This window comes from Thermobia domestica, chromosome 16, assembly GCF_964235325.1.
Source record: "Thermobia domestica chromosome 16, izTheDome1.hap1.1, whole genome shotgun sequence".
Classification (NCBI taxonomy): domain Eukaryota; kingdom Metazoa; phylum Arthropoda; class Insecta; order Zygentoma; family Lepismatidae; genus Thermobia; species Thermobia domestica.
In genome coordinates, this window is record NC_137469.1 from 174,573,082 (window position 1) to 174,589,131 (window position 16,050).

Below are 16,050 nucleotides of genomic sequence, written 5' to 3' on the forward strand. Positions count from 1 at the left end.
GAGGTGAACGCTCTACCACTGAGCCACAGCGCCCCCGCGAAAATATAGGAGAAACGAAAGAAAGTAACAGTATGAAAAAGAAACAGAAGAGTAGAATGGACGAGAGAAAGAAAAAAGAAAGCAGTTCTTACATGGAATGAAATTTGACAAATGCAATATTATTTCTGAACAAAGAGGATAAGAAAGTGGAAAGTCAATGAAATTCTTAGGAATGGTAAGAAGAATTATTGTTGTACGTGGAATGCGAAAAACTAACAAATTTATTTGGGGGAGTCTTGAACCCGATAGCCCAACTCCTAAATATGCTACTGGATAAGACACTCGGTTAGGATTCTCAGCAGAAGCACATATTTCAAATCTCACGTTATAAGATATAGGTTTACGAATAGCTTCAAACAGTCTCGGTGCTGAAAGGGAAGCTAGGATCTAATACAACAAATCAAGCAACCTATTGCTCTGGTGACTCTTAATAAGTAATTTGAAAGAAAATGAAATGAAATGAAATCTTTAAGTTTTACGTCCCACGATTATGTCGGTTAGGCTAAAGGAGACGTGATGATCAGAAACGAATACAATGGTGGAATGAAGAAAGTGAGATGAAACGGGAGAACCCCCAGAAAATCCACGTACACGGTGTTTCTCCACCACAAAGTTCACTTGGCGGGAGCTGGGATAGAACCAGGCAGTCGATCTTTCAGAAAAAATGTTCCAGGGGGCGGGCTCACGTAATATTCCGGGGGGCACTTCTGGTACTATTTTATTTATTATTATATTATAAACGTATTATTTTGGTCTCGTCAGGGGGTCACTCTCAGAGCTCCAGGGTGAAGTGCCCCCCCCAAAAAAAACATGTCTGGAAGAAACGCTGAAACCAGAAGATCATGCACCAGAGGTGAACGGTCTACATCACCTTCTCCCACTGTGAGCCACCACGGTCCTAAGTAATTTGGAGTATTCTTGAAGTTAAACTTTTGGGAGAAAGTAAATCATATACGATACATTGTTGACTTGAGTTTTGAGTTTAGTGTCCCTTTCAGGCTATATGAGATGGGACCTACTTATTAAAGTGGAATCCAAACCACATGAGCTGACGCCGGGAATCGTACTCGGGTCTCCACGCCAAAGGCGCGTACGCTAACCGCCTAGCCACGAAGGAGCTCGTGTGTCTAATTTTGAAGACGCTTCTGCGTATACTATAAGTCAGTACTTGGCAGCCTGTGTATCACATCGTCATTAAGAAATCATATATAATAGCTTTTTTAAGTAATAAGTAAAACTTACTGTGACTCTTATTGAAACGTTTCGAGTGCGAGCTTAGCGAGCAAGAAATTTTTTAGCAAATCTATTTCTTTGCAAACCGACAACATTGTTGATTGTATAGGGCGCCAATACTCTTTAGGGGCGCCGAATTGTTTTCTCTTTTCCAACAGTTTTTCTTTCTTTATCTTCGTTCGGCGCCCTTTACTATCAGCGCCTGGGGCAACCAACCTGCTCTCCCCCCCCCTTCCAAGCTACGGCTCTAAATCGAACCAACCAATTGCTTTGCTGTCCCTCAGTGAGTAGTTTCAAAAAGTGTTCTTGGGGTCAAACTTTAGAGAGAAAGTAAGTCACCTTACGATACACTTTAATTAATGTTATAATTTCTGGTCCTCCTTGAGTGAAATTGATTCTTCTTCTTTTTATTTTAAAGGTTCGATAGACAGTTGACCCTAAGAGTCACTCTTTACAAAACATAGAGACAAACACAATAAAATATCTAGCTGAGAATTATGTTTTTCTTATAACACTGTATTAATTTTAATATTAAAAGAACTTTTCTATTCTTCACTTGTAAATGATTTGTTCCATGGAAAATGAAAAGAAGCGTAGGCCTATTTCGTATTAAAAGTGTGATTTGCACTGCTGGGTTTCTTCACCTCGTGATAGATCTAATTGCACTGAATACTCACTGAGCAGAAAGTTGGTCTCAGTTATATAAGCATGCGCTCATTAGGGGGCAACAGTCTGTCACTAGTCTTCGTTCTGCAAAGCTGGCCGCTGACCATCGGACGTCCAGGTACATTCCGTGAAAGCCCTTCAACCCCACCATATACATATCCACCGTTGTGTGTTTTTAGTGTGTTCGGATAACAGGTGGAATACATGGGTACGTTGGTGTTCGTTGTCGCCGTCTTAAGTTTGGCGAGTGCTAGCAAATTGGACGTTCCGCGAAGTCAGTTAGAATTCGGCAGCATTAGCAAATTTCATCAAGAAGACTTGGACGTCGACTGGCTTGGAAGTATTCAAAGAGAATACAGCGCGAAACGATTATCAGTATGTTTCAAGGAATTTGACTTCACTTGCGTAAGGGCAAAATTATATTCGAATCTCAATAAAATGCTTCAGAAAAAGTCTTTCAAGCTCTTCGATAATGTGGTTGTAGAGCCTATGCCCGTTAATAATACTGAAGAACTTGGAAGGGCTTGGGGTGGTCATTTTAATTTCTACGGAAGCCCCAGAACTACGGACGAAGCTAATCGACGTCTGGACCAGCTGCTTTTAGCTGGAGTATCCAAGATGCTATTAAGTCGATCCGCCAAAGTTGATTTACCATCCGGGCTCAGAGTTAAGCTCTCAACTGGACCGACTAGGAATGGACTTTTGAGTCTTGATTTTGGAACTCATAGCTCCGGTCGTTCCCTTGGTGAAGGTAAGTTCTAGACGTAAGCTACTTTTATTAGATATTAGTCAAGAGCTAAATGTGCAAACTTAGTTTTGGGTACCAATAACAGATATGCACTTTAAAAAAAATAGAAATACTATGAAGTATTGCTAACATGTTTAGTACACACATGCAATTAATATTTATCTGTACATTTTCATATTTTTGTATCACAAAATTTACATATTAATTTCAATTTGTAACTATATTCCTGCGTTTAGAGATATAACACTTTAAATCCATGTTACTTTTAAAAAACGTGTGAAATTTATTACTTTCTCGTTTTACGACTATCATCTAATAACATTGCTGAATTCATTTAAAGCACATATAACATTTCATCAAATCCAAGTGTACATATGTACAGGCCATTAATTATCATTCAATGATGTTATGTGCAATAACAAATTAAACGGCAGTCGTTCATGTCTTTTAAATTACTTTAAAGTACGTGTATACTAACATTATTAAAGATTTTAAAATTCACGGTACATAAACATAAAGCTTTAAACATAAGAACATAAAGTGAAAATTCAATTGCCTATCTAATTTATTTATATCCAACACTATGTTTGCATAATTTTATAATGCTTTTGAATTATTCAATAATTACAGTCAGCAAAGCATATGGTAAAATATTGTCTCTGTCTTAGGGAAATTTACTTTTGACGAAATATGTTTGCTTTTACGAACTTTAATCGGAATTCATTATATGGAACTTCTAATATAGAACAATCAGTAGATAATATGTAATATGTTCCGTTTTTACAAATAACTTAGTAAAGAACTTTAGTAACTGGTAACCTGAATTTATGTTATTGATGATAATATGTGATTGTGTGTGTTTGATAATAAGTATAACATAAAAAATAATTAAGTTTCGTTTAAGTACAACAGAATTTGTGGCTAAGTAAATCATATCAAACATGTGAAATAGACTTTTAATTGCCCCAAAATATCCGCCTATTTAAGAAATTTCGTCTAGAATGAAGTATGATCAAAGGGAGGGCTAAACAGAAAGAATGAAATGGTGATAATAAGATTTTTTTCAATATTTGTGATAATACTTCAAACTAAGAAATTCGTATTTATATTAACGTACTTTCTGTCTGTACTTTGGTGATTCACTCTGTAGTTTCTGGTAAAACATTCGTTACATGTTAATATTCTGCTGTTATTGTATTAGACTTCTGTCATTACTCCCCGTTCACGTTCGGTCAGTTTAAAGTGATCAGTGAGTGAACGTCCAGCGCAGCAACTTGCCAGAGTACTTCCGTAAAAGAAAAGCAATAAGGTGGCGAGTGTTTATTTAAAGAAAGACTTTGAGTAATTCCATTAATGTAACCTTATTGAAGTAATAGACTGTATATATTTGGAATTCTAGGACTCTTTGCTTTGTTAGAAATTACTACTTCGTTAATCACATGTTCAGTCTAGATAAGCATGGAAGTCTTGTGATGCGTAAAAAAATTACATTTACCTCAAAATATACAATTGAATCGTTATTTTGTGAAACGAACATATCAGAAAAAACAAGTTGTGAGGAAAATAAGAAAAAACTATACTGCACACGTGATCTATTGCACCTAGCAAGAAACATATACAATAAATTTACCCAGAAATGAGTAGAATTCGCAAAGTTAAATTTAATTTGGTAAATATAATTGCAAGAATTTCACTGGTTTTCAGTCAGTTTGAAAATTCTGTTCAGCGGTATTTTTTTTAGAGCGGGTAAAAATAATTTAGGGGAAGCAGTGCCCCCTCTAGCCCCTCCCGGGCTAGGAGCCTGGTTCAGCAAAAACACCATACGTATAGTACATACGATATACTAAGCTTAAGGACATTTATAAGATGTTTGTTGAGTAGAAGAAAGAAACAGGAAAGAAAGACAACAGAAGGAAAAGAGACAAAGGAAATGAGTGAAGATGCAGTGGCTCAGGGATCAGTGGTGGATCTAGCCCGGGGGCAGGTGGGGGCTAGCATCCACAGTTTTTGAGCAACAAAAGTAATTTATGCCATTATTTATATATTTTTAAAAGTTTATAGTAAACTCATGATATCATAATCTTGGTTTTAGCTGCCCCCCAGTTTTCATCTTCTAGATCCGAATCTGTCATTGGTGCCGGTGAGAATAGCCGAGTGATCTCGGCGTTCCTGTTCAAATTATGAGGCGTAATCTATCACGTATTTCAAAAAATGAAACGAAATCTTTAAATTTTACGTCCCACGGTTATGCCGGCTAGGCTAAAAGAGACGGTGATGATCAGAAATGAATGAAATGGTGGAATGAAGAAAGTGGGAGAATCCCGAGAAAACTCACGCATATAGTGTTTGTCCACCACAAAGCTCACGATTTGGCGCGAGCTTGGATCGAAACAAGAACCCCATGCACCAGCAGCTGTTTAAGTTCGTCTGAAGAGCATGCTTGGATTTTCAGTACCCTCAATATTTCTGTGTTCGTGTCCAAGTCGTTAAGATTAGTAGTAAAACGTGAAATCAGGGGGAAAAGTAGCAATTACGAAAACAAAGTAACTGAGATGTGTTCATTTAATCAGTTACCTTTAAAAAAACCTGAAAGTGGTAGAGCGCTCTGGTGTTTGGGGTACTTGCTTCGATCTCAGCTCGCGCTAAGTCAGCTTTGTGGTAGACAAACACTGTGTGGAAAGGTTTCCGCGAGGTTGTCTCGTTCCTTGTCCCTTTCTTCATTCTACCATTTCATTTATTATTATTAGCATCATCCTCACCGTCTCCCACATCTTCTGAACATAGATGTGGGACGTTACACTAAAAGAAATAAAACTAAGAAAATCAGGAGGAGCTTGAATCAGCTCTAAAACTTATCAGACTTATTTCCGCAAAACAAAGGCGACTCCCTACACTCGTTTGAAACTCTAAGAACTTCATTGTCCGTGTATTCTATCTGCTAAACGATATGTTAATTTGATTATTCAATAAAGCGTACAATTTACAAGAAAAAAAATGCAAATATCTATTATATTTATCATACGTTGGAGTGAAAACAAATCAAACTCCACTAAACATTAAAATGATTTGATTCCGTTAATTCTACGTTCACAATATATACATTTAATGACAAATTTATTTCCATAGACGCGCTAGAAAAAAAAATCGTTTTAAATGGCACACATGAAAGCAGAGCTTCATTTTACGTATTTTCCATATCGTATGCGTTTTAAATAAAATAGATAATGTAGTGGGCTATACTTTGGTCATTTTTTTTTTTTTTTTTTTTTTTTTACTTGATTCTATATTAATGTCTCGGTGGGAAGAGAAAATATTTTACTCAAGCGATATAGTACGTTGTGTGATACTTGTGTAAGGTAAAACTTGAAACACTTGCTATTCTTCGGGAACCGATTTATTAGTACTGCGCTAACATACTGTAACAAATATATTCTTTGTGATTCATAATACTGAATACTCATACACTTGCGATAGTATTACGTTAAGTGATAGTAGCATGTGTGGCTATGTAGTAGGGATTCGTGTGTTAATAGACGTAACCTGGTGGTTCATAATTAAATAGCTATCCAATTTTCAAAGAAGATACATTGTGAGCGAGCTTAGCTGGAGCAAGTGTATGGAAGAATGTCCGTGTATTAGGAATATCGAGAATACCTGTCAGCAAGGTGATAATGATGCACAAAACTCGATACAATGAACTATCAAAGAAGAATAATTGTTTACGGAAATCAAGTCTTAAGCTAGGTTGCCATACTGCAAGAATCTTGTAGCTGTCATTAAAAAATCTTGCAACTCCATCTTTCTATTTACTGTTTACACACTACAATGCTCTGAAAGCAAGAAAGACATCTCCACGCATGCAGCACTGCACTCTAGTGAACAAATAGTGAACCTCCTCATTAGAAACGTATATTTTGGCGCGCTTCTCCTCCCAATCCAAAAGACTTCATCCTTTCGGAAGCAGCGAAACCGTTTTTTTCCTTTATGTCAGTGGGAGGGCGATAGCAGGTAGGAAGCAAGACGACCCAGGAAGTTGTGCATGGTTTTACTGCTTGCAAGGTGCAAAAAAATGTTGTATGTCCCTTTCTAGACCATTTACATGAAGAAATATTGTAGTGTTGCAAGATTTCTTAAATCACAGCTACAAGATTCTTGCAGCATAACAACCTACAAAGCTTAAGTGAGAGAGGTCGCCGAATGTTGAAGAACATTATCATAAAGATCCTTTGAGCTAATAAATCACTGTAGAGCTCATTCGGCATCTGGAGCGACCTGTTTCAATAATTACACTTTAAAATCAGATACATAACCTGAAAATTCACGATCTCGAAATCTCGAAACCTATTGTTATACCTACCACAAAAGTCGTGACGCGAAAGACATATCTAACTAATCAAATGAGTGCTGGTTAAAGGTTAACATTTGGCAGTGACAATTATTTTTCTCACCGCTGCTAACACGTTGGTTATTTTCATTTGCCACAGTAGATTTTCGACCAATCAATTTCCAAGATCCTAATTCGCTAATCACTTTCAAACTTAAGTACCAAAAGTAAACGTTGATCATACGGTGAACATTAGTTTTTCGTATTCAATGAAATTATTAACTGTAGATTGAAGTTGAATTAACAATGAAAATTCACTGTGAAATCAATGGTTTTGACAACGTCAAAATACTTGTGTCCAAAAATCGTTTTATGAACAACAAATCAACTCAACCAAAAGTCAATGTAGGGCCCACCATTTTGATTATTAGGATAGTGCCAAGACGATAAAGTATGGATCGCCTGTGGTTCAATGAATCACCTTTGAAAAGAGAGAGCATAAATTCCGTCTAGTTATGTCAATATTTAAGAATATAATTGTCCTTTCTAGTCTGTATTGGTGATATTAACTCATTAATATAATCGTAATCAAAGTTTTTATAATCGAAATTTGAAACAGTTATCTTCATTACTGTAAATGCAAAAGAGCTCGTTGATGACTGAAAAATGTCTACAGACCTCCTACTAACTTAGCGCATATTTTCCCAGCAGCTGAGAAATTATCACTGTCATTTTCGTGCGAATACCAACTTCTGCTCTTACCAGAACAAAGGCACAATCAATGCCGGATTTACGTATAAGCTAAACAAGCTATAGCTTAGGACCCCATTCGCTTGGGGGCCCAAAATAAATTAAAGAAAAAACTGTAATGTAATTTCCAAATAACGAAAAGAGCAGATAAGATAAAACGCACATATTACAACGGTGTTTTGTATTGTTATGTACTAGGCTTTTATGAAGCAAGCAATAAGGCACTATTTCTCAGTCCCATTTGTAATGAGGCTCCTGTTACTCAACCCCGCTTATAATGGAGCCCCTGTTTCCCAGCCCTGCTTGTAATGGGCCCTTGTTTCCTTTTAGATACCCATTAGGTCCGGAAATTAGCTTATAGCATATATTCAAACCTGTATATACAGGGTTGTCCCTGTAAAAGAAAGCTTGACGTGTAAAGGGCTCCTTTCAATTGCTTAGGACTCTATCAAACCTAAATTCGGCACTGGGTACAATTACCCATATAACAGTAAAAAGTGATTCGTAAGAAATAGAAACCAGTAATAAACAGCAGTGATATCAAAACAAAATTAACTAAACGTTTAAAAATATATTAATTATGATAAAATTAGGAGACGAAACTTGCCACAGCGGAAGGTCGCAAATTTGTAACATTTCCACTACTCCAGCACCATTTTGTCTTCTATTATTGTGATGGATGGTTGATTAAGATTCCAACGAAAATGTGTATATATGTTATGGATTATGTTTTGTCAGTAATTTCAAAAAAGTTGACAAATTGATTTGAAATAACAGATTTCCACATTCGTTGCAAACTGATGGACAAAATCATGTGTTTTGGACGTGTTTTGCTTTGATGAAGTCTGTTCAGTCTCTTACATGTAGCTTATTTAATAGAAATATACTGCAATATTCTGTATTAATATTCTTTATAATATATATACAGAGTGTTTCAAAACAACACCGACAGAGTTTGGGAGGTGATTTCTGATACAAAGATAAGACAAAAAGTATAGGCCAACCTAGCTGCAGAAATACGTCATTTCTGAGTTATAGATTGCTGAAAACATGCAAAAATGAGCTTTAAAGGTCCATAGCTCCAACACTGCGGTACCTACCGTAGACTTCACTTCGGGTCAAGACTTCACTTACGAACTAATATGTACAATATCCAAATATCCATGTTTCAGAATCCTGCGGTACTTCCGCAACAATTTTTATAGAGGTATTTGGTGAACAGTTCAAATTATACCTCCGTAGCCAAACTCTTTCTATAAATATTGCTGTGTTAGGCCCCATAGTATTGGAGCTATGGACCCTTTAAGTTCATTTTTTCATGTTATCAACAGCCTTTAACTCCGAAAGAAAGCATTTGTGCTCCTGGGTTGGTCTATACTTTTTGTCTTATTTTAGTGTCAGGAATCACCTCCCAAATGTTGTCGACACCTCCCAAATGTTGTCGATATTGTTTTGAAAGTCCCTGAATCATATCAGATCTGATATGCATCCACTTACATTCCAACACGTCATACACAATAAGAGATATAACAGAACAAAATTAACGTTAGTAATATTCAAATAAAAAAAATAATTGACTGTAAGTAATGAATTATCTGTTTCTTTTTGTTTTCCTTGATTTTAGGCCGAGGAGGAGGAGATAAGAAAGGTGGAAGTAGTAGTAGCCATGGAGGCGGCATGTGTATCATGATGATGAGTATGGCTGTTATCGCATGTAAAGTGTTGGCTACGCACTCAGCAGTGATGGCTGTTGTTTCTCTCATTGTGGCGGCAATCCAAGCATTTAAGAACATGGGTGGAGGCGGAAAGGAATCCACGAGTCATGTAGAAATCCATCCGCACCATCATTCGAATCGAAGAGTAATGCAATTGAGTCATATGTATTCCCCACATGATATGGCGTATGGTATGCAACGGCCGGACGAACCTCGAAATCTGTAGGTAAGATATATAAGCACTGAATTTATCATGGGAAGAAATATATATTAAGTTTAGAAATCTGTGATAAAACATAGTACTATTTTCCTGTTTGTAGAGAAATATGTTACCTACACTGAGAAAAAATGTATGTTTCGTATGTAAAAAAAAAAAAAAAAAAAAAAAAAAAACGTAGGTTACATGTGTAAATTCTGTAGTCTTTGGACATAACACACAGCAAACGTATAACTGAAAAAAGTGTATTTTAAACGTACTTTCAATATAAGTGTTCCGAATAAAGTACTTTCCGTAAGAATGAAAGAACTGTATATAGGGGGTCAGAATCTCACACACGGACGGACGTATGTAACATATAACTGACGTATATAACATACGTATATGTGTGTAGTATACGGAATACTGTTAGATGTCAGACATCCTATAAAGGCATGATATAATATCTAAGCTGGAAAAAGGGGCAGTGCGTATGTAGCATAGGGATTACGTATGCTTCATACTTATTTCTGTAGTAAACATAAGGATTCTATATATTTGTACAATATACTGCTATCTCAGTAACGGAGTTTTCTCAGTGTAGTAGCAAACGAAACAGTATAAACCAAAAATAGTTACTTGAGCGAGAAATTGTTCATGGTTGTTCAGTTTCATTCATAATTTGTCTCACTGTAAAACAGCTTTCTGCAAATTAAAAGATGGTAATTAAAAGTATAATATGAAATATTTCAGTCAAACTGGGCAATAATTATGTAATAATTTATTTCATAAATTATTGCAAAATTAAAAATAAAGTTGCAGTTTCGAATATCAGTTTACAAGGAACACATTCTTTTCCTTCGTGTTTTCCTTTTGTTCAGAACCAAAGAAGAAACTCTCGAGAGAAATCGGAATATTTCAAGAAATGTTAAAATCTATAACTCTTGAAATAATACGCATTAAAACGCCCAATCTTAAACTTGATTTACTCACTGTTTTTGTAACATGTAATAAATATGTCAACAGAAAGTGCAAAAATATCTTTCATCTGAAGTTCTTAACTTCATAACAAGGAACTACAATTTAAAGGGTTTACCAAACATCGTTAGGGACATCAAATCTAGGAGGCTTAAGTGGGCAGGTCATGTATCAAGAATGGAAGAAAGTAGGAACGCTTTCAAAGTTGTAACTGAAAATCCAGTCGGAAAATCACCATTAGGAAGACCTAGACGCAGATGGCAGGGAAATATTAAGATGGATCTCGCAGAAATATGAATACAAAGTAGAAACTGGATCCAATTGTCTCAGGATAGAAGTCAGTGGAGAGCTTTTGCGAACGTGGCATTGATGCTTCGGCTTCCATAGGCCATAGAGTTAGTTAGTTAATTAATAGCTACCAAGTATAGCAAACTCCAAAAGCTGTTTAACATCAAGATTTGTAAATAGTATTTTAACCACAAAACGTTATCTTTAACTTGAAAGTTTTCATACCAACTCTTTCGTGATCATATTTCGTGCGTTTACGAGTTATTGTACTGTGATGGTTCGTCCAGATTTCATGAAATAGAGGCCAATGCATCGAACTAATTTCCGAGCCAATTACGATTAGTAATGACTTTATAATGCTTCGATGAATCCAATTGTCTTCGCTTGACATCTATAGAAATATGTCCTAATTACTCACGAATTTGTTCTTCATTAACCAAGTAGAAACTGCCCAATAGCAATTTATTACTCGATATTTATCAGGACGTGGCAAACTCTACGGCTAAGTAATTCGTGTACATAACAATTAATTTATGAAGCCTGAATACCGTATCGATATACCGTAACGTAAAAGTAATAAAAAAGGACAAGGTGAAGGAAATGTGATTTTGTTTATTTCCATGCCGAGTATGATTGTTATAATTGCACGATATTTACTGTTATACATAAGCTGCGAATTGAAAAGTAATGAATTAAAGAAACTAATTTTACATTAATATTTGAATCGAGTTATCATTGCTTAGAATGTAGTTATTGTGAATGTTAACTTCTATTTTAAGTGTAAGTTTAACTTTGCTCTATAGGTTTAAACTGTTAATCGTTTCGCTATGAGTACGAATTTTAGAAGATAACAGTTTACTTTAAAAGAAATGCAAAACAAGATCCTTATTTTTACCCACAAAACGTTATCTTTAACTTCCATTGTATCTCATGATTTTGGAGGTTATTTATATATGCAGACTGACCATAAAATCCGTGGTAAATGTCAAAACGAAAATGTTGAGTAAAAAGTCTAAATTTTCCTTCAGAATTGGTGGTTCATATGCCCATGCGTATTCTTCTGGTGATTAATAGATATCCCATTGTTCAACTGAGCAGTGTTAGGCACATAGACCACATTTTTACATTATATCGAACTTTTCCACTTTTGGGACTTAGCACGGATTTTGTTTTCAGTCAACATATATTAAGGTTATGTAAAACATTTAAACATTAATATTTTCTTAAGTGACGGCGTTTTCTATCACTTTTCTGTTTCAAGAAAATAAAATATGTAATTACAATGCCTAACTGATAATTTATACCTTCGACAAAATTAGTTTTTTTCTTATGTTTCTTCTATACAAAAATATATATACAATAAGGACTTAAATTTTTCACTCTTCTTCTTTATAGTTAAAATAGCAACTTGATATAACACTATATGGGATCATAGAAAGATACAACTAATCATTGCGATAATAAACTCGAAACGAACCTTGAAGTACACTATCTGGCTATGTTTCCTCATAGTATTAGATTTGAAATTACGTTTCTTATGCGAACGAAAGCACGAGATATCAGTAGAATTTTTTTTTCGAAGTTATGCATCGTGTGATGATCAGATTACGTTTAGGCTCTGGTGTTATTTATTTATTTATTTATTTATTTATTTATTTATTTACTAAGTTTCATACAGCACATGGCCATTTGGCTGAACTGAACGACATACGAAAAAAATGGAAAGAACATCCAAATAGAAAAAAATAAGCTGTTAATACGAACTTCACACTAAATCTATATTTTTGAATAAACACTACTGATTGTTTTGTTTGTATTAAAAGGCACTTTTGAGCACAATATTGTATCATAGGTTAAACTAAAGGTCTGGTCTAATGGGTAGCACACGCGTTTTCGCTGAACGGGGGTCCGGGTTCAATTCCCAGTGGAATAATCTTCAAGTTTCAATGCATTACGGAGATTCGGATTCCATATTAATCTGCTGGCCCACGTCTCATACAGACTTAGTACTAAAAAGTGATGAAAAACTCCAATCTAAATAGGGGCCGCGGTGGTAGAGCGTTTACCTTTGCTGCATAGGTTTCTCGGTTCGATCCCAACTCGCGCCAAGTGAGCTTTGTGATGGACAAACATCGTGTGTGGGTTTTTTTTTCGGGTTCTGACGCTTCCTTCCACTTTTTTCATTCCACCATTTCATTCATTTCTCATCATGACTGTTTGCTTTAGCCTAGTCGCCATAACCGTGCGACGTAAAACTTAAAGATTTCTATTTATTTTCCAATCTAAAGAACCTATCAATAAATATCGGATTCCAATTACATATAACATCGAGCATTGAACTGAAAGCGCAAAAAGGCGATAATTCTAATTATTTAGCCAAAACTGTTCTGTGTTCTTGTTTCAGTTTTATCACAGGAACTTCTCAGATGTCATTTGCTGTCGCCAGGAGTTCAGCCAGAATGCAGGCATATGTGGAAGCTAGGATCTGATTAGACATTTTTTAAAAAAGTTTTCTTAAGTATTCCTTCCACTGAAACTCCTCTTAACTTGACTACAACAGTTGAAAGTTGGTTTTTTTATAGATTTACCACCATTGTATGGCTATTAACGTTATTAGGACTTAAAATCCTCTTAGAAATACCTGATAAATAAATATTAATCCCTGCAGTACAAACATTGTCTAATAAGATGGGCTGCGGAGATACCACTCCACTCTCTATTTTTCTCTTTATGTGAATGAATAACGAGTTACCTCGGTATATTCACATTATGATTCCTGTGTTATTCATCCATTTATTTTGTTTTGTGATTTTGCTTCAAGAAAGGATAACGAAGAAAAAGAAAGAAAGAAAAAATCGAAAACTTCAAACAAAATACGACACAATGGTTTCAAATCAATATTAGATTTTTTTTCTTATTAAACGCTTGCAATGACTTGGGTTTAGAAGTAAATGCAGTGAAAACTAATAGATGAGAGTTCATTGAGATCCTAATACGGCAAATTATGGATGCGTTAAAATATCAAATAATAATTTTGATAAAGTGGTTACTTTCAAATATAGGATTAACAGATAAAAGCCATATTCACGAAGAAATTAAATCTGCACTAAAAGCAGGAACTTCGTGTTATTGTTCAGTTCAAAATCTCTTGTCATCGCGAATTCTGTCTCATGCTGATTTGATCGCATTTCGAATCATAGATCATCGCCTGACATCGCTTGTCCTGAAAGAAAGAAATTAAATGAGCAAAGTGGAAACACACCAACTGAACACTGTACGGCAGTGGTTCTCAACCTAATTCCTATGACGACCCCTATTTTAACAGATCCTCTTGCCAGCGACCCCCTTATAATTTCTGGTTCGTAATAAGTTTGTGTTGATTTTTAATATACCTATTGCGGAGATCTCACGATATCCACCTATTTTTATAATAGTATAATCCATTTCTTATGTATAGTGGATACAATAACTTTCCTAAAAGCGAATGGATTAAAACCAAATTTGGTCAGTTCATTATATTACAAATATCTAATCCAATCTGTCACACTGTTTCGAAATGGAGACCATTTGAAAAGTTTAAAACTTCACAACTCGCTTAATTTTGGGTCATTTGATCGAAAAATAAAGTGATTTCTAATTTTGGTTTTAAAAAGTTGGAGAGTTGTTAAAAAAAGTTATTGAGTATTTAAATGTCTTGATAATGTGCGTCACGAAAATCGAATCGGACATTGCCGCACTAATGCAACCACACCATACTCAGGTATCTCATTAGCTTTGAATTTTAATTGTATTTCAATATGCATGTTTTTTTTTCTGGTATTTCAATATGCAGTTCTCATTAGTTTCATATCGTACCTCTTTCATTTAAACTGATTTTTAAACAACTCTGCACCTGTTGAAAATGTTCAGTATACCTAATTTTTGTTGTTCTTAACAGTACGCATAAATGTAAAAATATGTGTATGAGAACAAAATTCAAAATAATAGGCTTTTTAAAAATATTTTCCGGGATTAGATTCTATCTCTTCCGCTTATCTACGCGACCCCCAGGTTAACTAACCCTGTTTTACAATTTTTAATGCAGAATTATTGGTGGGAGTTTTAAATTTTTAGATGCATATTTTTCTATCACAAAGCTCATCCCATATGTAACATCCGAAATGGCACTAAATGATAATCTATGGTTATTATATTCATATATATATATATAATTGTATTGGCTTCTAAATGTTCTCTAATAAGTTTATTTTCTTTTTATTTCAGGATGAAACTTGAGTAACTTTCTTTAATCTCCAAAGGTTCATTTAGAATTCACAAACTATTTATTTTACTAATTTATTCTTTGAAAAAGTTGTGTTTAAGAAACTGTATTAAATTAAAAAAAAACAAAACAAAATTTGTATTCACTTTGTTGTAAGACAATATAAATGAAGGCGAGAAGTGTTAACACGCATTTGACATCAATCAAGTGCCAATGAATATTTATTTATTTATATATCAAATAAAACATATTTCTTAAAAATATAAAATAAATGTTTGTAAGAAATAAGATTTTTTTATTGTAATTTTACGTAAAAAAAATTGATATAAAAATGTAGCTGAACTTTCTAAAGCAAAGGACTTAATACAAAGATGTCATTAAGAGTGTAATAAGTCTTCTAGTCCTGTTTCCAAAGTTAATATGTATCATATTTATTGCTGTTCAAGTTAAGAGTAAATTGTATTAACATGGCTAATAGTTTAAATCTTGAAATTAATACTTTTTATACAAAATATATTCGAGAAGTATCCTCTGGATTTCATTTTCCTTTCGAAATATTTAATCTTACTGAAAAAAGTTTCGAGCAAGTATTATTCTAATTATGCCCATTTTACTGCTATGCTGTATTGCATTATCAGTACCGTTTTATTTATTTATTATTATTTTCTATTTCTAGTTCTTCTTTAGTAAGAAAATCGTTTTAAGTGAGCTTAATCAAATTTTCATTTTGGATAAATGATTAAAATATTTGTTCGTTCTGAAAAATTTACTTTTTGTAAATGTGATGGGCAGATATATAAAACAGAGTGTGTCAAAAAGGATTTTACAACTTTGAAAACTCATATTGATTTA

At 34.5% G+C, this 16,050-nt stretch overlaps 1 protein-coding gene across 1 annotated transcript; it reads left to right on the forward strand.

Moving 5' to 3' along the window:
* The first annotated feature begins 2,014 nt into the window (after nucleotides 1-2,014).
* Nucleotides 2,015-15,747, forward strand: LOC145672832 (uncharacterized). The gene is made up of 3 exons (XM_081741980.1): nucleotides 2,015-2,689; nucleotides 9,385-9,701; nucleotides 15,201-15,747. The coding sequence occupies exons 1-2, from the start codon at nucleotides 2,143-2,145 to the stop codon at nucleotides 9,699-9,701; spliced, it is 864 nt and encodes a 287-aa protein (XP_081598106.1). The 5' UTR covers nucleotides 2,015-2,142; the 3' UTR covers nucleotides 15,201-15,747.
* The last annotated feature ends 303 nt before the right edge of the window (nucleotides 15,748-16,050 follow it).

What these genes read in the sequence shown, in the direction of transcription:
- LOC145672832 (XM_081741980.1), top strand. Translation starts at nt 2,143, where the DNA reads ATGGGTACGTTGGTGTTCGTTGTCGCCGTCTTAAGTTTGGCGAGTGCT. An exon ending in CGGTCGTTCCCTTGGTGAAG is followed by an intron (nt 2,690 to 9,384) that starts GTAAGTTCTAGA and finishes CCTTGATTTTAG; the next exon opens with GCCGAGGAGGAGGAGATAAG.